The following is a 20,453-nucleotide window of genomic DNA, read 5'->3' as shown; positions in this document are numbered from 1 at the left end:
TATTTTTTCTTGTTTTTTGTTTATGCCCTTAGCTAGGATTATATACCAGATTTTGGCTGTCTTATTAAACGTGGAAAACATGAAAATATGCCCCAAATGTTAGGGAGATCGGCCACCACTTCTATGCTTCTCTCAGTCGCGTCATCTCTGTCTGAGTTACGTGGTGCGTCTAGTTGAGGGGACGATTACTAGTGTTTGCGAATGTTTCGAAATCTTGTATACTTCCCATTATATGGATAAGCGATAACCTTAGCAAGAAATAGTAAAAATATGCTGGTTGTACAAACCAAATAATTGTTCCTTTTTTGTAGACAATAAAGCCAGTGTGAAATTTATCCTAGACTCGATTCTGCTCAATTAATTTAAGTTTTCTTTCAAGAAAGCTTTCTGATCTTCTTTTTGATTAACTTTATAATCATAAACTTTATTGGACTTAAATTTTGCTTTACTAAAGCGTCCATGAATTATCTACAATTGCCCATAAGTCGGCTTTTATGAGCGACAAAGCCGCAAGAACCAGCGCGAAGCGCGAGAAAGTCGACTTTTCTCGCAATACGGACTTTTAGAGAGTCTATGATTTAACCAGTTATCGAACACTACTACCGGTAAAATACCGGTTTATAGAGACCTTAAGATACACCGTTTCCGTGTACGAGTACGGGTAAATTAGCCGTACACGTAGCCGTAAGCACGAGTAAATTGTCTCTTACCCGGGAGAAACGGTTAGGCTACAAGGTAGAATGGTTACGGCATTATCACATCTGGGAAATAATGGTTGCCTTTTATAAAACTACGAGGTAAACCTATTCGCTTACCCGTACCCGTAAGCTGAAACGTTGTATGCTAAGGTCACTATTGTCCGCTCGCGCGTGGTGTAGGTAACATCTGGCCTTTCTTTCTCACCTCACGATTAATAAACCAATGATAGCAATTTCCTATAGTACTTCACTGGGGGCAGATTGAATCAAGACTTTCTTCCAAATTAATAATCGGTTAAACCTTTGAACGCTAGAGTAAACTGTGCTCAAAGATTGTTTTAATCAGAAAGAAACAAAAGTTGTCAGAGCCACAAAATATCAGAATTTCTTTTTCTAAAATGCTGAGTAACAAATAGTTCCATTTGAAAGTATGCCAGAGGTTTTGAATGGTGACATGTCCACAGACACAAAAGTTCACGGAAAAACCTCATGACTTCGTTATTTACTCCCACCTAATTTCTGGGTGCGTATATCAAAGCTCAAACCGTGAGAATTTGTTGAGAAGTGTCATAAACCGCGGCACAAGAAAACGCTCATTGAGTATTCAATTGTTTGAGATTTTTTCCAAACATACAGACGTTAAAACAGGTTTTATGCACGTGATACTGTTGCCTCTAATATAGCGTAGAAATTACATCTTAACTATATTCATTTCTCTCTACATGTATTGTCTCTAAAAACTGTTTGAAAACTATAAAACAGTATGTAATAATTTAAAGTGCCTAGGAACACGCCGTGTAAATAGTGCAATGCAGTACCCAAAACTCCATAAGTGTTGCCAGATTGTACTAAAACCGAATTCACATCGGTATGGTCACGTGCTCCGTCAAAATTCCGTGTTTGAAATAAAGGCACTTTGGCAAATGATACATAGAACCTATTGAAGTAATTGTACGTTAAGTTACTATTTCAACCAGCTAATTTGTTCCGTTCTTTATTCAGCTGTGGCAGATGATTGTTTCACACCTTCATTCATTTCTGTGAATTTTTCTAAGAGGTTGTCAGGCGTTGGTGGCTTTTAGTCACGATGGAGGTAATTAAAGAGAATATATTTTGATTGTGACCGTCAGTCAATTTGTCAATTCTTAGTTCCTTTTTTTATGACCATAATATCTATAAAAGCTTAAACTGTTTCAAAGTAGCTAAAGGTTGAATGCGTCGAGAAACAAGCAGTGCCTGTCAGTGCTCTACTCCGGCGGATAGACCAATACGGCAAGGAAAACATTATATTAAAACGAACAGCTCGCTTTTTTTCATCTTGATAAGCTTTAGATCTTTTAAGGGCCAAAGTTTGCAAGACTGGTAAAGTAATGGAAGGAATTTTCGTAGTTACACTGTTTTTGTTAGGGCCTGTCTTCTCTTTTCCATTTGCCAAATCATCGGATGAGGTAGGTTAAAAGGGATCGAACTTGAATTTAAAGGGCACAGTCAAAAGAATTCTTATCATTAGCAGCTTATCATTAGTCTGGTTTGTTAAAATTATGAGCAATTTCTGTTTGTCTTGTACTAGCAACTTCCTCTAGCATCTTTCTCGCTTAATCCCTTAACCCCAGATGGACCATAGGCCAACAAGAGAGAATGATCTAGCTCATTCTCTCTTGAGGCCAACAAATTCATCTCCCCATCTTATTCACTGTAGCAACTACATCTTAATTTAGGTTCCTCCATATCTCCCAACGGTACAAAAAAATAACTAAAAAAACGTTAAAAAAGTAAATAAATTTGTTGATAGATATTGTTCTCATGCAAACTAGAGAGCCTTTCGTTCAAAGGTTATCAATTTTACTGCGTTTATTTTTTACCGCAAACTCCATAAAAGTTATAATATTGATAACGAGTGAGGTAACATTCTACAACTCTTGAATTGACGACTTTTCATTTAACATCTAGGATGCGTCCCTGCTGAACTCAGAACTACCTGTGGAAAATCCAAGTAAATCAAAACATAACCCAGGTACATTTTAATAATATTGCCCTAAACAAAACCGTAGTTAACCTATTAAGGTCAGTGGCCACAAGTAGAATAGCAGTTTGGGTAACAGTCAAGTTACCACTGTTAGCCTTTTTCAGGCGTCCAGGTGGTGGTCTTATTTTGTGAATAAACTACCTTGTTTCAAAGCAATGAAAGAATTATACATCCTGCCTGAGTCGAGTTACGTGTTTTGGGACAGAAAAACACTGTCATGATGTTTGCTTCGATCCCCAACAAAACTATACTTGCGTGCTCTTTAAAAGTACAAAGCATCCAGGGTGAGTCACGTGAAGGATATTGTCCTGGAAACACAACTTAAACTGTGTTGTTACCGGTAACGGAAAGGTTTATTTATATCTTAAGCTTTTGATAGGCTTGAAGGAGAGACTGGTTAAAAAAAATCGTCTTGTAGTCCAAGAGAGGACTTGCACTTAACTCATTCCCTGTCCACAATTTCACACCGTCCCCTCTAGACATAAAAGGTCCCCTAGGTATGGAATATACGTCTGTAGTGTAAGGTGGTCCTCATAATCGCTGTAATCCCTTATTTCCAAACGTTATTTCGTAAGAGCTGATTGTTCCCTCTGAATGCAAACGTCGCAAAGATGGAAGGGTTTTTAAATAAGGCTAACGTTTATTTTTCTGATCATGTACAGATGGGAATGTCAACGCCAAGAGAAATCTTTATCAGTTCCATAAAATGATTGAATGCTCTACCAACCTATCATCCTACCATTACCATGACTACGGTTGTTACTGTGGTTACGGAGGAGGTGGCAACGCAGTGGACGAAACTGACATGTAAGGAAAAAACGACAAAAATACCGTGAACTGCAGTCAGTTATAGGCCCATCTACCTTTAAACCCCAATATACACATACAAATTCTCCACACTCATATTCATACATTTCCTTAGAGATAATTTGAGAGAGTTTAATAAAAGATCAAAGCATTTTCTCTTTGGTGAACATTTGATTAATTCTCATAACCTTATCTCTTGACAACCTATGGATATTGCTGGGAGAAATTTGATGTTGGTCACTATTGAGACTTAAAGGGTTAAACCCCCGGCTGTAAGCCCCCCCCTCCAGATGCATTTAAGTGAATACGATTTGTTATGACGCATTGAAGCCTAAACAAAAACCATTAGTGCAAAATGTGTTTTGATCAATGCTGCCATAGCCCGTATCAAGGACTTTTTCCTATTTCTGTTAAAAGCCCCACCCTCGGATACAGGTCTCTCTGTAAGCCCTCATAAAACCCCTAACGAAGATGTATTAGTCCAGGGCTTATAAGTTGCAGTTCATGCCATGGTACTTTGTTTACTTGTAAACATGGGGAAAAACTAATTCTATTGTTCTTTAAACAGCTTAATTACTTTAAAAGAAAAGGAAGGAAGAGAAACATTAAACTAGAAACTAGTTAAAAGCCGGGTGTTTTTAAAAAGGTAGAGATATGCACCTGTATAAAAAATCACATTATTATGTTCAAATAACTTTATTTCCTTATATCTCTTGATTTCTTGAACGAAAGTTGCTATGTTTCATGTAGAGCTGCAGCATATTTCGTCTGTTAAACTTAGTGTTCCAAATCATGAGCACCGCATCAATCTGTGAGGGTGCTTCGTTGTTTATATACTAAAAACTGTCAGTGAATATTTATTGTTAATGACCACTACACCCTTTTGTCTCGAAGTTTACTCTATATATTCCTATAGCAAAAGCCATTGGGTGTGAAGAAAGTGAGTCAGTGAATGTAACTTATTTTTTAAAAGTTAGGTGCTAGGTTTGCAGAAGCCATTGGATGTAGAAACATTGAGTGATTCAGTTTTCCTTTTTTTCAAACTTATTTAGGTGCTGTAAGATTCACGACGCATGTTACGAAGCCATATCAAACCACCCAAATTTGTGTTCCTTCGAATCCAGTGTTTATTGGAAAATATACTCAAGAGACAACACTTGCACAGGCTGCAGTAAGTTTTGTTTCTGTTCAAAAGTCATTTGTGGTCTCCGTATAATCATTTACGACGTTGTAAACACGCGCTCAAGGAACTACCCTCTTTATTGTGATCTGCTATGACCTATGATCTGCTCTCTCCAAACCCACTAAGAGGGTCCCCAATGGGGTTCTTCAATCCCGCAATCCTTACCCAAAATTTCGTGCAATCCCGTAATCCCGAGGGTTATTTGGGGCATTCTAACTCGCGCATACTTTCAGTCCCAAATCTTGCCCGATTTTGCTTTAAAATCCCGAATTCCGATCTTCAAATAACAAGGGAAATCCTGGATCCCGAGAAACCTATTGGGGACCCTCTACTAAATATTAAAGCAAAATTCGAACAAAGTAAAATTGTATTACCGCAGCCCGTTGGTTAGATGACTTGACAATCGAATGCAAACCGCGGCATTTTATAAAGCTATCCGAGTATGTGTGTGTATGGTGAACCAAAGAATTTTAATTTCCGTTTAACTTATTCGTTAACGTTTGATAGTCTCTCGACCACTATGTTTATAAATAGTACAATTTTTGCAATAACTGAGAGAATCCTCGCGCGCTGATTGGTCGAGACCTATGGTGTATAAGAGTATAGACCATGGAAATGACGCAACATGTCACCCAGTGCCGGTTGCTTTTTTTGTTTTTGTTTTTTTGTTTTTTCGTAAAAAAATAATAAATGTTATTGTAAAAAACAAATCGACCACAATTTTTCATGGTCTACCTCTTATAGCCCACAGAAATGACGCCATAAATTGTTTATGACGTCATTTCTATGGTATATGAGAGTGTAGACCATGGAAAATTGTGGTCGATTTGTTAAATCTGTTTACCATAAACCCTTTAAAACGATAAAGTGTCCTCTAAAACAGATCAGTGAGAGGTTTCCCTTTAACGCTTCAGCTCTGCACTTTGAACTAAGAGAAAGGAGAAATGTTAGAGACGTTTATATAGTGGGGGCAGAAACTTGCCCCCTACCCCCACTCCAACAATATATTTAAAACCTCTACTAACTTTTACGACTTTGTGGTGCTTAACTTCATTAATTTTCAATCTAACTGAAATCTAGTAACTTAACCAATTTTGAATTATAAGACCCTCTTTAGAGCTGTTTTGATGAATTTTAGCCAACTGGTCCGTCTCAAAAGTTCCTAAAACCGTGAAAGCTTCTATCATTGATGAGTTTTTTTACATAGAAGTCCTTTTTTTCAGTTCTTGGAAGTGACTCTGTCCTTTCTTTTTTGTTTGTCCTCCCTATAGCTGACGAAGAAGGGACATGTGGCCGTGCCATTTGCGATTGCGATGGAGCAGCGGCCCGTTGTTTTGCGCAAGCACAGTACAATTCAGAAAACTTTAACTACCCGCAGGAAAATTGCTGAATATCCTCCAGTCAAACAGGAATGTCAAATTGAACAAGACAACGGGATACGTACTTATATCGCTTCTTAAATATTAAACAACATGGGTGTAGTTTAAAAAAAAACTTGCATTAAACTTCGTATTCTTAAGACATAGCTATAAAATAGCTATTGCAATAGTGTATGTACTTGTATTGGTCCTGCAAATAAAGCTTGTTGTTGTAGTATACTAAGATTAAAACTCTGATAAAATCAAACTATAGATATGCTTTATACCTTTTCTCCTTTTGAAATTATTAACATAACCTCAACCCCCGGTGCTGCTTTGCCTGAGCTGTTTACTCGGTAAAAAAAAAAACAATAAACTTCAACTGGACTAAATCGCGCTATAGGCACGAAACCCGTACACGCATTTATTATTGGGCTGCCTGTGGCCAATCGAAAAATAAGTCGCATCTATGTCGAAAAAAGACAAAATGGCGGACGATCTCCGAGAAGGCGTTGCGTGTCCTATTTCCCTTGCAGTGGAACCGACTTCTGAGGGGAGAGGGTCCCTGCGTTTTTACCATGAATTCAACGGCCTCCTCCTGGGGACGAGGTTGCCCTGAATTTTCCATTCATTGAAAGCCGCAACGAGTGATTTTTTATAGTTTGTACTCAGTTTTGGAGCAGCTATAAACTCAGCGTTGAAAATATTAGACCACTGCAGCCCAAAACACGGGTAGTATAGGCGTCTTATTTAAAATACATTTCAATCAAATCCTTGAAGCAGGGTTTAGCCATGTAAAAGTGAGGGGCACTAAAACGCATCCAATAGCTAACTATAGATAAAGGAGTGGCAGGGATAAGGGGAGGTGAGAATTAAAAGAGATAAACTCGAACTATGCTTTTTTCATAACTGCACAATTGAAAAGAAAAACTGTGGAGAAATTGTCGTTTGCAATTTGTAATCTATAGCTGATGGTGAAGCAGATATGATTTCCGAACTGATTGCTTACAAAATGTCGATGCATTGACACCAGAAAGGGGTTTCAAGCCCGGGTGGGTACTCAACAAAAGTTTGTTCGGGGAGGTTCCGCCTCGAGGTCCAATTCCTTACCCTTTCATGTACCATTTTTGACAGAACACGGTACTCCTTTCCTGTACCTTTTTTTTGACAAATGGCAAATACCTCAGTTTTACTGACAAATGGCACCCATTTCAAATACTTGTGTAGAGTGCAGCATCCATTCTAACTGTTGTCAATGCAACGTCTTTTAAATATGAATAAATCACTAAACCAGAAAGTTACCTGGCTTTTTCCGCAGGCATAAAATGCGCCTGATAGTCGTTTCAGGTCCTCTCGCAGTCCGTAATGACAGTGTGGGGAACCCCCTACCTTTTTATATACCTGAGGCCCGAAAAAGGTACCGCTTTCGGGTGGGGCCTCCCTGGTAGGGCATTTTAGGGAGTACCCCAGGGTATAAGGTTAGAAAAGTTAATTAAGCAACCACTAAGGAGATTTCTACAGCCATGTTTGCAGGGCTCTTTTCTTCCTCCCTCAAGAGAGGACCCTGATCCCGTCAAGTTACATCCAAGCTGTGGCACTATCGATCTGATTCTCCCCAATTACCCGCTCTTTATTTCGCTACCGTGATGTCTTCTTGTCAAGAGGAAAGAGTGTCGCGCGAAAAATGTTTACAGCGCATCGAGGTATGCAGTTGCTTCTAAAAAAACCAGTCGAATTATCGTAGTTCAGGTCTTTCCATGGTCGTTTTGATACAAGTTGATTTAGTCAAGGAGTAAATAGTTTCACGTCCTTGCCTTAGAGAAAGAGAAATATTCACCCCAAATGTTTCTGGTCTCTCCCAATTTATAGTTGAAGCGATCGAAATTGTTGTAGTTTCACTGGTTGATTTTTTGTATCGAAATGAACGGTTTCCCTAATGGTGCTTACTTACACAGGGGGCACAGGTGCTTCTTACACTGTAGGAGGCAATAATTTTGCCTATTGGTAGAACAAGTAACTGATGATTAGTTTAAGTTTTATAAGCACGTTCAAATTCATTTGATTTCTTCTCACTGACAGTCTCTGTAACGTGGGGGAGGTTCTCATAGGAAAGGAAAAGAAGTGGATGTGCTCGTCGGATAATTGGAGTAAATATCCTAAAGGAAGGAAAACTAGGCGTGGTTCATTCTTTCCTTGAAGACTGAAATATACCATTGTAAAGTAGACAGCCAAATAAGAGCTATAGTAATCTCAAATCTGATAAATAAACTGTCATTTAATGCTTTCTTTTTTTTTTTTTCTTTCTTTCTGTTTCTTTATTGCTTGAAGTACAGTTCTAAGCGATGCTTGTGTGCGTGAAAATATTGACCTTCCATCTTCAACACCCTAGGTGACAGCAAAAGCTGCAATTTATGTTCATAAATACTGAGTATCCCAGCCCTTTTAACACAGCGGCATCATTGTCTCAACCAGTCCAAGCTTGGTATTCACTATAACGCTCTCAATATGAGAAACCAAGCATCTAATCTTCTTTTCTTGGCCATGATAACTTGTGTTTTGTCTTTAGCGTTTTGTTTTGGGGTAAGTTTTATTGATATATACCCGTTGCATAAAGAAAGTCTTACGTTGGTAAAGGAAGACAAGGATAATGCACCTTTCTATATACGTATACGTGTATCTAAAAAAGTAAATTTTCCTAGATGGTTCCCAATACACCTCTCTAAGTAAATTTAAAAGTTGTATGACTGCTAAATCAGTGCCGGGTGACGGGACTCTTCAGCTTCGTTACTGCTTCTGTACTGGGAAGTACTGTAACCTACTATCACGCGTGTTTTTTTTTCCCGTCTCCCAAACAAAGTGAAAAAGGACCGCCTGATCAAAGGTTAGGACTTTTGTATCCAGAATGATAGTTTTTACCTGTCTGTAAGCTCAGCCACAGTTCTACAAGCTTCAAGGCAGCACTGTTCTGCTTTTGTAAATTAAAGTGGTTGCATTTTACGTACCTAACAGCGCGAGCGTCTTTTCACTGATGAAAGGTACAAATCGCGCAAGATGTTTTCACTTATGAAAAAACAAGCAACCTCACTAGCAGCGATTGTCAAATCATTATCAACTGTCTTATATAAATCTGTTTTATTATTTTATCATGACCAATCCCGGCCAGTGTGTGGAGACTGCCTTGATTGTGTCGCGAATATGGCCACCTCTAAACATGAAAGCAAATATGAATTAGAAAATAATTTGGAAAAAAACTGATTTTTTTTTGTTGCGTCTGTGATCACTTGTTCCATTTGCTTTGATTTTCAGAAAGAAGACCAAGAGGTTGCTCTCAAAAAATGCCCAGTAAGTTTTCCCTTTCAGTTTGCGAAACGTAATCTAGACGCGGATATTTTAGCACGGCCCCAAATGCATTATGCCGTTTTTTGCTCATGGGAGAAAACGAGCAATTCTCAACAATTTATGAGATGATAAACTGACGCCACGGTATATTCGCGTATAATTTTTCAAAGACATTCATTTTAGTTTGGTACTGGATGCATAATTGTTGCGTTGTTTATATAGAGTGAAAAGATTCTCTTCAGCTAACTGAGGCTTACGCGTAGAACAAAAACAACAGAAAAGATAAAACGGCATTTATTGTTCTTAGTCTTATGTTAAAAATCTTAATCTATTTTAACTTATAATTTTTGTGCGTGTCAAAGACCCAATGTCTGATAACATTAGAACTTGTGGTAAAAAGATTTCACCGCGTTAGTTGAGGGGTTTCCGTGTTACGTGTACCACACACAAAAAGAAACAATAACATTTATTATAATAGAGCGGACTTTCTCTGCTGGGAATAATGTGCCCACATAGCTTTGTGTGCTGTGTTTTTCCCACGGTGTACTTTTGAGATGTCAAAATAACGAAACATTATTTGAATAAAAATTGCAAATCCATTAACTCCATTAGCATCGTCGTAACTAAAACGAGTAGTAATTACTTTATTTATGTTTTGAAACTCTCACGAACTTGTTGAAGTTAACAAATACTGTTGTCATCGAAAGACAAAGCGATCATTTTACCTCCCTTCAGCTGTTAATATTTATCGTTTTGCGTTGTGATAGGTTGTTCAACTTATTGTAGGCGAACTGTTCATTGTACAGTACAACGCGTGCAAAAATAAAGAGTAAAGCAGCACTCAAACTTGAAGCTCAGAATGATGATTATTCTAACGGCTTCTAACGTGCGACTGGGAAGCGTTGGTCTGCCTGGGAAGCTACTGGGAGCAGAGCTGTCTCTCTAAGCTAGTGGAATGCTGTTTCAAAGTAATTTGAAATAGGCTGAAAATAAAACTGGAAAGTTCGTTAGATTCGCGAAAGAACGAAAAATGGCAAAGTTGTATTTTTCATTATATAGAGAGTACTCTTTGGAAATAGGCGATCCTAGGTAGCAAGATTTACAGGTCGCGTGTTACATAATATGAACCTAGTCTATGGCTTTGCTCTGAGTGAATCTTTATGAGGCTTCACGGATAAACAGCCCACCTGGTGCTTAGGATTTTATAGATGTTTGTACCCTTGTACCCAAACTTGGTCAGCGGTCAGCGATGGCGGTCGGTCAACTAATTTTTAGCTCCGTTCTTATGTTCACTTTCCTCGTGTTTTTACTGTTCAGCTGCTTGAACAATCTAAGCCACTACTCTAATTGGCGGTTTTCCTCAATTGGGCATGGATTTGACACACCGGGAAGCGCCCCAGAACCTTCTTCGATGTCTTATCTCGATCCTAGTAGTTTTTGCCGAATCCGCCATTTTGGATTGAAATCATGGTACATAAGAATGAAGCGAAGGCGGTTTCTCCGAAGACGGCTTCTGTACTCAGCTAACGGAACAGCGTCATTTAACCCATCTCTCCTGGAAAACAATCTTAGCGGCGACATTCATCCACATCCTGGACCAAACTCTACTTCTAATTCTTCATCTACATCGACGAACACAAATATTAGCTTTCCTTGCAACACGAAGTCAAACATCAGGATTGCTCATTTAAATATCCGCTCCTTGAAGTCCAGGGAACACTTCACTCTGCTAAAGGATTCCGTTGTCTCAAATAATTTCGACATCTTTACGATATCAGAGACATGGCTGGATTCTTCAGTCAACAACGAGAGCATTCATATTCCAGGCTACACTTTGTATAGACAGGACCGTGGCCCGCACAAACCTGGCGGCGGACTATGTGTTTACATTAAGAAAAACTACAAAGTTTCATCACTGGAGAATGTATCCTCAGTTTCTGATAATAACTTTCAGCAATTGTGGCTAAAAGTGCAAAGTCGCTGTTATAAGTCATTCGTCATCTGCACAGTATATCGACCACCGAGTACTCCATTAAATTTTATAGATGATCTTGCCAACAGTCTTATCGAATCCCTCCTGTCAGGTCTTGATGTCATTATATTGGGTGACCTCAATTGCAACCTCCTTCAAGATAACGCAGAATCCCGTGCTTTAAACGATTTTTGCTCGACTTTTAACCTCACCCAATTAATCAATAAACCAACCAGAGCCACGGAGAATGGGGAATCGTTAATCGATGTTGTGATGACCACGAATGAGAAACTAATTGCTTCAAACGACGTCCTTATGTCAACTATTAGCGATCACAATCTTGTTTACATCTCGCTGAAGTTAAAAAAGCCAAGGATCAAGCCCTGTTACGTCACTATTAGAAGCTATACTAACTACAGCGCCGACAATTTCCTACGTGATTTGTCATATGCGCCTTTTCACATAATAAGCCTATTTGACGATTTCAACGATCAAGTTGATGTATTCAACGAACTGTTCTTGGAAGTACTAAGTCAACATGCTCCAGTCAAGAGGGTTAAAATTAGATCTAAACCTAACCCCTTTATAACACCAGAAATTCGTCAACTAATGAGAACGCGCGACCAATGGCGCAAACTTGCGGGAAAAACAAATGACCCTTTCCACTGGAACGGATACAGATTTTTTCGTCAAGAAGTGAAAAGGGAGATTCGTGTGGCCGAAAAAGTTCACGTCAGGACTCAGATCCTGGATAGCAATGGAAATTCTAACTCAATTTGGAAAATCATTAACCGGTGTCTACCACGTAAACAACAAGATAGTTTTATGGCTTCTGAGGATCCCACTGGGTTAGCTAACGAATTAAATGATTTCTTCACTTCCGTCGGCAGTATTACTGCTCAAAAAGCTAGGGACTTATCTTTACATCATGGACTTAATGTAAATTTGGATGTGCCGACTCCTTTACACATATCCACCGACGTTAGCCCCGAATTATTCGTTCTCCATCAAGTCACGGAAAATCAGGTAGAAAGGGTGATTAGAAGCCTACCATCTAACAAAGCTCCTGGAATGGACAAGATATCTTCTAGAATTCTTAAAGACAGTTTACCCAGTACGCTAACAACAATTACCCACATTGTGAATAACTCCTTTGTTACCAACACATTTGCACGTGCATGGAAAACAGCAGAGGTTACACCTATTCTCAAATGCGGTAATCCAGATGTCCCTAACAACTATCGCCCCATCTCATTATTACCAATAGTCTCAAAAGTCACTGAAAGGTTGGTACATGGACAACTTATGGAGCATCTAATTAGAAATAATAAACTGGCAGCACATCAGAGCGGAAATAGAAAGCTTCACTCGACAGAAACAGCTCTGTTGTACGTTACAGATCAGTTGCTCCAGGCTATGGATAACAAGAAAGTTTCCATCATGGTCTTATTAGATATGTCTAAAGCATTTGATAGTATTCGACACGACATCTTGTTATCCAAGCTACAAAATCTCGATTTTTCCCAGGGTGCGTTGGATTGGTTTCAGAGTTACCTTTCTAACCGACAACAGTGCGTTCGAATTGGTGACGCAGTTTCTAAAGTACTCCCACTTGAGTTCGGAGTTCCGCAAGGCTCTATTTTAGGTCCGGTTTTGTTTACAATCTATGTTAACGACCTCCTTTCTGTTCCTAAACGTTGTCTATCTGCCTCCTATGTTGATGATTGTAAATTGTATTTGTCCTTTTCACCTGCCGAATTTCCCACGTCCATCCTCGCCTTAAACGAAGATCTTACGAGAATATCTCAGTGGTGCTGTAAAAACTCTCCTTTGATTAATCCGGACAAAACTAAGGTTCTAGCTGTTGGATTACCACAACTTTTAAAGAAACTGTCATCATTCAGTATAACACTTTTTGACAAGGAAATAACACCTGTGCCTGTCGTTAAGGACTTGGGTGTTCTTCTCGACACACGCCTCAGTTATAACCAACATATCACTGAGATTGCCTCTAAATGCCTTTTTAAATTGTACCAAATTAACAGAATCAAGCACCTCCTGGATAGGAAAACACTTCTGTTAGTAATAAATTCATTTGTCTTTAGTAAACTCCAATATTGTTCAACTGTCTGGAGTAATACCAGCAGCAGCAATATTGACAAGTTACAAAAAGTCCAAAACTTTGCTGGGCGAATTATTCTGGGACTAAGAAAGTATGACCATATTTCGGATGGGTTGCGATCATTGAAATGGCTTCCTATTAGAGAGAAACTCATTCTAAATGACGCTACTATGATGCACAAATGTATTAACAAGCTTGTTCCAGACTATCTTGCTGATATGTTTAAATCACGTTCTCAAGTCCATAATAGACAAACTCGATCATCTGGTGCTTTGGATATACCTTTATGTCGCCTGTCAACAGGGCAGCGCTCCTTTGCTTTCAGAGGAGCCAAACTCTGGAACTCCTTGAATGATAACATTAAGTCCTTAAAATGCCCCAGGAATTTTAGACGTCATCTTGCAAATGTTTTATTAAGTTGATATATTATATTATTGATATATATTTTGTAATTATAATATTATTGTATTTACATTCTCAATTAATTTATATATTTGTATTTTTTTTATTCTATTGAGCTGAAAAGCCCACTTAGGGAGCATCAATAAAGTGTATGTATGTATGTATGTATGTATGTACCCTGTTGGGAACTCGAAATGTTCGTTTTTTCTGGCGCTAATGACATGACATTATTGGACATTCCCTTTTAAAACGCGTGCCGTCCAAATGGTGACTTGGGATAGTTGGGTTTACCCCTCGAACATTATTATACTCAAACTTGTTCCCAGAGCTTTTCCTTTGCTCACAACTTAGGAGGTGTGGGACCTAGGAAAGAGGCTGTACCTCCCTGTTCGCATAGTCATTTTGTCACTGATCATTGAAAATTCCGCATGAACCAAGGTCCTTATTATTGCATTTCAGCTAACCACGTCAGATATAGGCGAAGCCTGTATCAGTTTTACCAGATGATTTCCTGTGCAACTAATAATAATCCTCTCAAATACAATAACTACGGCTGCTTCTGCGGACTCGGAGGCCAAGGAACACCAGTGGACAACCTGGACAGGTGAACCTTTTTGGAGTATCCAGTGCATTTCTTTCAACGGGGGGGGGGGGGGGAGAAGGGCTTTCTTGATTCCTGCATCCACATCAACAGCACTATGAATAAGGCCTAATTAGAAAAAGCTAATCTTAATTGCGTGAAGTGTCACACGCTATATATGCCTGTCAGGACAGTCGAGTCGAACCGGTTCGATTACAGAAAATGCCCGCTGTTTTGGTGTTTTATGCTGGAAGCTACATTTTTAATCAACTTTAACTTTTGCTTGCAACTCCTCCTCGCCTAGCTCTGCAATTGAGCAAGAGAGGTAGACTCTTAAAGCTTCCTTCTCGATATTATCAGTATAAATTCAGACCGTTTTCTTTTTCAATATCTGAGGTGTTGTCAAAAGCACGATTCATGCTACAGACAGATCAACCTGGACAAACGCTGCAGATTCCCCTGGTACATTTATGTCAAATCGTACGAAAGAAAGGATTGTACAGGATGTGGTATGATGTGGTAGTTTTTAAAAGTTTTTTGGCACCTACTCACACACCTCACTTACGAGGCAGCATCTAGAGGTTACTTCTTTTAAGGCCCGTGCAAACGGACGCAATATTGTTGGCCAACAACTCCCAACATTTTTGGATGTTACATGTTGCGTCCGTTTCCACACTCAGTTCATTGTTGGGAGTTGTTGCGTCCGTTTGCACGCAGCCTTAGGACTTTGTGAATCTCTCACAGGTATCAAAGAAACGTTGACTTTGTCTAGTCCCTGTGCGACGTTTTCCAAAGTACTCTCGCTCAATTCATTCACCTGGACCACGTGGCCTCAAACACTTTAGCCGCGCGAAATAATGATGCCTAGGGACAAGGGAAACGTTGACCAAGGTGCGAACTCAGGTCAAGGACCTCAGTACCATAAATAGTTTTTCCTAACAGACCAATCAGTGTCTACGTTGTCATGGTTTTTCCCTCTTAATTTTCTTCTGGTTGGATCTATCAGGAGTAAGAGACTTGTCAGCATATCTCTTCGGAACAGTAAGGCACACAACCCTGCTGGCACCCCCAAAACGCAGCTGAATCAGTGAATGCAATTTTTGCACCTCATGTGTTTTCAAAGCTACAACCGGGGACAGGAATCTGAGACAGTGTTCTCAAATGGGTAGCTTCAGCCAACAAAACAACCCACACCCCTCCCATCCATTCAGAGTCGGGATGTTTGTTGCTTCTTACAGGTACCTCGAACAGCGGCACAACATTGCATAGATGGGGTGAGGGTGGTCAGAAAGGCTTTTTAAGGCAAAATGTCGCAACTAATTTTGTCGCCGATTGTAGCTTGAATGGTAATGGAACCAATGCCAAAACACAGTCATAGACTCAGAATCTACTATTTTTCAGGCTTTCTTAGCTTGCAAATGCTTACGTTGTTCACTTTAAGGTTTTGTTTATTTGAATTTTTGTTTTTTGCCCTTGCAGACTCTGTCAACGACGACTGCCAGAGCGCCATCTGCAAATGTGATAGTGTTGCAGCACAGTGTTTCGCAAAAAATAAGATAAATCCAGTGTATGAAAAGTATCCACAAAGGAAATGCAAATAAGAAATAAAAGATTGTAATGCAAAGGCACAACTTTACATTTCTCAATTTATCACTTGTTAGCAACTGATTACGTCCTAGTCTCTGTTTCCTTTCCTGACTCCTTCAACTATTATAGTCCAAAAAAGAAACGAAAATGGTTTGCCGATGCGAAAGGAAAATGAGAAATCTCTGGAATGCAGGATAGGAACCACTGATATTAATGACCACATTTTGTCAATTGTTGGATTCTGATGCAGTCAGTACACAGGCAGCCCATTCTGCCCTCGCCTGCAGAACAGGCGATATTGGGGACACTAAGGCGAATTTTGGTGTATGGGCGAGAAGCATGACAAGGAAACAGACACTGTGAAATGCCACTGCTATTCAAGGAACCCTCTATTACCTGGCAATCGCTCGGTGTCGCTGACTCGTTTTGAATATCTCAAACAAATATTCCCATCTGTCCGAGAGAAATCCGAAGGTCGGACCCAAATCTTCAAAAAAAAAAAAAGGCAAGAAAAGGCGAACCTAACAAAGGGTGGGCCAAAGAGAGCAAGTAAAAAAGAGGGGGATCAGCTAATCAAGAAATTCATCTGTGAAGAAACCTACGACACATCGCACTCCCAAAACTGCCTGAGCCCCCGCCCCCCTTCCTCCCCCTAAAGCCTCGAAGGCACGTGTCGACTGATGAAAATCACATCGTGTCGACTACTCGTAATCTAAGGGCCTGTTTACGTGGAGGTGGGGGACTCCAGATAGGTGAGGTAACCCGCTTAGGTGGGGTAACCCGCCTGTCCATATAATCGCTCATTTTAATTTGATCACGTTTACACGATAGGTAAGGTGACCCACCACATGTTACCCTACCTATCTGGGGTCCCCAATCTCCATGTAAACAGGCCCTAACACAACAAGGTCTAAGACTGGGTTACATTTAAATGATAAATAAAATTTGTTTTTGGTAAGGAACAATGTATTTGAAAGTTTTCATAAAAATGTATTTAACTGTGTGTAGGAAGAAATATTAGTGCCAGAACGTTTGCTCATCATATAGAAAAAAACGGGAAAGCATTTGATTACATAACTAGGCTCCAGTTGTTCAATACATGGATAAAGCTCAGCCGCACGAAGTCTGGGAAAGATAATTTCTCGGTGACGTCACAACTCACGGTAGAGTTCAGGATTTACCCAGCCGAGAACGCCTAGGAACAAGGTTGGACAAAGCTGTCTTATGCAGCGGTGAGGGTAACAGACTGGACGAGTCTGCGGAATGGCATGTGGCATGGCTTGCGGAATGACATAATTATGCGGAATGTAATAGATGGAAAATGGCCTAAAGCAATAAATTATACAGGAAAGTACGCGCACGTCTTTGCCGCGCATTTTTTGACGCCAATTTGAGCGAGCAACCACTTTGCCGGTCCATTTATTACTGCTGGCTCAAACCAACAAGGCAGACCAGAAAGCAGCGATAAGTGTTACTGCATTCGTGTCTATGTAATACTTTTAAGTATTAATTAAAATTAATACTTAATTCATTTTTTGGGTTTTCGACAATACTTTCTCTTTTTCTGCCCACTATTCTAATATAATCAAATGTCAAAACGCTAGAGGGAAAAGTCGGAAAAGAACACTTGTTAAACGTGAAGTCAGGCTATCTGCAATTCTAGGTAACGGACACGGTGAACGAATCAGATAATATTTCAGACTAAATGAACGCCCCGAGTCAAACATTAATCTGTAATCCAGAAATCGAGTGAAGCGAACTGCTCTCTGTCTCCCTTCGACCTTTCCCCGTGTCTTCGCACCTTCCTTGCTTGTGTGAGTGTGTGCGTTTGATCGTGAAAAAAATGCTAAAACGGTAGGAAGAAAACTTAAAAACAGAAAAAAAGACAGGCTCAATTGCAGAACACTCCCTTCTCCGCCAGCTGCTAGCTTCGCGTGCCGGGAACACAACCACACGCAGCCAAGGAAACAAAATACAAGATCTGATCTCTGAATATTATATCAAGATCACGTAACCCACCGTCTGAGAAAGAAACACTTCTCACGTGGTAAACAGATATCGGTAAAAGGAAACTGTTAAGTCAATCGTGCAAACATCTTTTGCAGAAAAAAATAAAGTAGAAGGGAGCGCGACCTTCAAAACATTTTTTCCTAAATTGCCGACTTCGGTGATGTAGTATCCGTGCCGCCATGCAACCCGACTAATAAAGGCAATAAGAATCTTTGTGGCTGTGCGGAAAAAGCTAATCGAGCTTGAGCAATCAAGGAGTCCTTCGTGGGTTTTTGATTGTCATCGTATGTCGAGCCCGTAACATTAAAAAAAGCGGCCGCGTTTGCAAATTGATTAGCGCCACGAAAAGGGCACACTTTTCAATTTAATTTATTTCTTTGGGTCATTCTTCGTATATTACGTTCCCCGTAATTGTGTCATTCCGCAAACTCCTTCCGCCTTTTACCCTCGCCGCTTATGCAAGGGATAAAGCAATTGGATTCCCTAATACTTATCCAATGAATTTTTATTTATCCGGTGGATTAGCGCCATTCAACGTTTGAACAACAGGGCCAGGTGTTCAGTGTATTATCTGCCACTTGATTAGGGATTTATGTGGACATTCGCATTCGTGAAAAAGTACAGTGAAACGCTGGTTATAAAAGTGTTGATTGTTACGTACTCTCAGAAGACAGAGACACATCGGGGCTTTGTTAACTCCATTGCGAAAAGACACATGATATTGGCAGTCTTTACACTAGAGCCTAAATAAGCTAAGAAATATTTCAAGACAAGTAAATTTTAAATTCTTCAAGTAAAAGAAAGCTTCACACACAACCTATTTTTTTTTTAAATTCAGGTTTATGGACCAATCATTTGAAACCCCCGGACAACGTTTGAAACTAAGTCGAGCTACTGCCGTGCTAAAGTCGAATTTTATTCACTGCTACTGAACAGCAGTAGCCACGTTTGAAACGGGCCTAAGTCTGTTTTAAGGATGGTTTTAAGTCACTTGAAACTTTCTTGAATCGTTTCAACTTTCCGACTTTAATGAGATGCAAAGTAAAGTTACTTGAGATTTTACTAAGGCCTTCACTCACACATTTTTGGTTAAGTAAAACTTAGCAGCTCTTAAGTCTTTCTTAAAGCCTGGTTCTCATATGCCGCCGATGCACCTGCGACATGGCCGCTGGTACTTGTGCCTGGGATACTGTTCCGATATGAGAACAGAAGTGGCGGGCAACATTGGTCATCCCAGTCTTTATCGCCGGCATGCCTGCAAAGTTGTCTCAAGTTCAACTTCGCAGGCATGCCGGCGGTAAAGCTCTGCGATGGCTGTAGTTGCCAGCGGCGCATGTATTCATTCGTCCGGGAAGTAGTCCAGACGGTACCGGCGGCTACGTTGCAAATACATCGGCGGCATATGAGAACCAGGCTTATTACTGTAAAGAAAACCATTACGAATTTAACTAAAGCTTTCGTGCAGAATTATCTCTTGAAATAGTCTCGAGAAAGAAAACAAAATGCCCGACATATTTTTGCTATTTACACGATAGACTAAAATTCCGTCCGAATTACTGTTTCAGTTTCTCTTTGTACGAATTATCTTTTAATGTTAGCTTTCTCTTGATGCTAAAAATTCGATTCGAAATCATCCTTACTTCCGGTTAAAACGTTAAACGGCGCTTTTCTGTTTCAATTCCCTTTTGTCAATAATTTCCTCATCACATGAAAGATCAAACTCAGTCTTCTGCTTAAACTGAAACTGAAAAATAACAATTGGCCTGAATTGTCGGTCTGAATATATCCGGTAACCTTTTTTTTTACTGAGAAACATCTACGGAAAGAACGTGTTTCGTACAGAGAGCTGTTTGGCTATCTGCTTTATTCGATCCGTGGTTCCTTTTAATACCGGCAAGAAAGCAGACCTTTGCCAAGGTCAGATAATCTGAGATAGAGGTAAGAATATTCCTGGGAATCAGATGAATGACCTTATTGCCCAGGTACTTGGCAAATAAAAGGCATTAGAAACTTGTCTATTCTGAGCAGCTTAAAAGCTTCTTGTACTGTTCAGTTTATTCTATCACGTTCGATCATTACTCGAAACTTGAAAGGCCACATTTTCTTGAGAGTATAATGGCCTCCGTCTGCTAATCGGAGTTTGGTTTCTGGAATGATAAATTGCTCACTTTCCATTCGGCTTTATTTGTTTACTATGTGGGATTTTGCTGCCACTTTTCGAACGATTTGACAGCTATTTGATTTAGAAACTACCAGAGAAAAGCTTGAGCACAGTGTCTACGACGCCAGCATGTAAATACAAATCCGAATAAAAAACCAAAGTATTAATGAATCATGAGTGTTTAAACCGCGCTGAGCTATTCTAATAT

General features: G+C 39.7%; 2 protein-coding genes across 2 annotated transcripts; both read left to right on the top strand.

Annotated features, from left to right (window-relative positions):
• Positions 1 to 1,964: 1,964 nt before the first annotated feature.
• On the top strand, positions 1,965 to 6,331 carry LOC140935069 (basic phospholipase A2 homolog 1-like). The gene is made up of 5 exons (XM_073384602.1): positions 1,965 to 2,146; positions 2,649 to 2,712; positions 3,387 to 3,531; positions 4,584 to 4,702; positions 5,986 to 6,331. The coding sequence occupies exons 1-5, from the start codon at positions 2,069 to 2,071 to the stop codon at positions 6,102 to 6,104; spliced, it is 525 nt and encodes a 174-aa protein (XP_073240703.1). The 5' UTR covers positions 1,965 to 2,068; the 3' UTR covers positions 6,105 to 6,331.
• A 4,560-nt stretch (positions 6,332 to 10,891) lies between these two features.
• LOC140934360 (uncharacterized) lies at positions 10,892 to 16,088 on the top strand. The gene is made up of 4 exons (XM_073383999.1): positions 10,892 to 13,772; positions 14,367 to 14,511; positions 14,884 to 14,996; positions 15,967 to 16,088. Exons 1-4 carry the CDS (start codon positions 10,892 to 10,894, stop codon positions 16,086 to 16,088), a joined length of 3,261 nt encoding a protein of 1,086 aa, XP_073240100.1.
• The last annotated feature ends 4,365 nt before the right edge of the window (positions 16,089 to 20,453 follow it).

This window comes from Porites lutea, chromosome 4 (genome assembly GCF_958299795.1).
Source record: "Porites lutea chromosome 4, jaPorLute2.1, whole genome shotgun sequence".
Classification (NCBI taxonomy): domain Eukaryota; kingdom Metazoa; phylum Cnidaria; class Anthozoa; order Scleractinia; family Poritidae; genus Porites; species Porites lutea.
This window is presented reverse-complemented; position numbering and strand designations above follow the sequence as displayed.

Excerpts from the sequence above, each read along its gene's own strand:
- LOC140935069 (XM_073384602.1), top strand. The coding sequence starts at position 2,069 with ATGGAAGGAATTTTCGTAGTTACACTGTTTTTGTTAGGGCCTGTCTTC. Across the intron at positions 2,147-2,648 it reads TTGCCAAATCATCGGATGAG|GATGCGTCCCTGCTGAACTC; the intron begins GTAGGTTAAAAG and ends TTTAACATCTAG. Across the intron at positions 2,713-3,386 it reads TAAATCAAAACATAACCCAG|ATGGGAATGTCAACGCCAAG; the intron begins GTACATTTTAAT and ends GATCATGTACAG.
- LOC140934360 (XM_073383999.1), top strand. The coding sequence starts at position 10,892 with ATGAAGCGAAGGCGGTTTCTCCGAAGACGGCTTCTGTACTCAGCTAAC. Across the intron at positions 13,773-14,366 it reads TAGACAAACTCGATCATCTG|CTAACCACGTCAGATATAGG; the intron begins GTGCTTTGGATA and ends ATTGCATTTCAG. Across the intron at positions 14,512-14,883 it reads CCAGTGGACAACCTGGACAG|GTGTTGTCAAAAGCACGATT; the intron begins GTGAACCTTTTT and ends TCAATATCTGAG.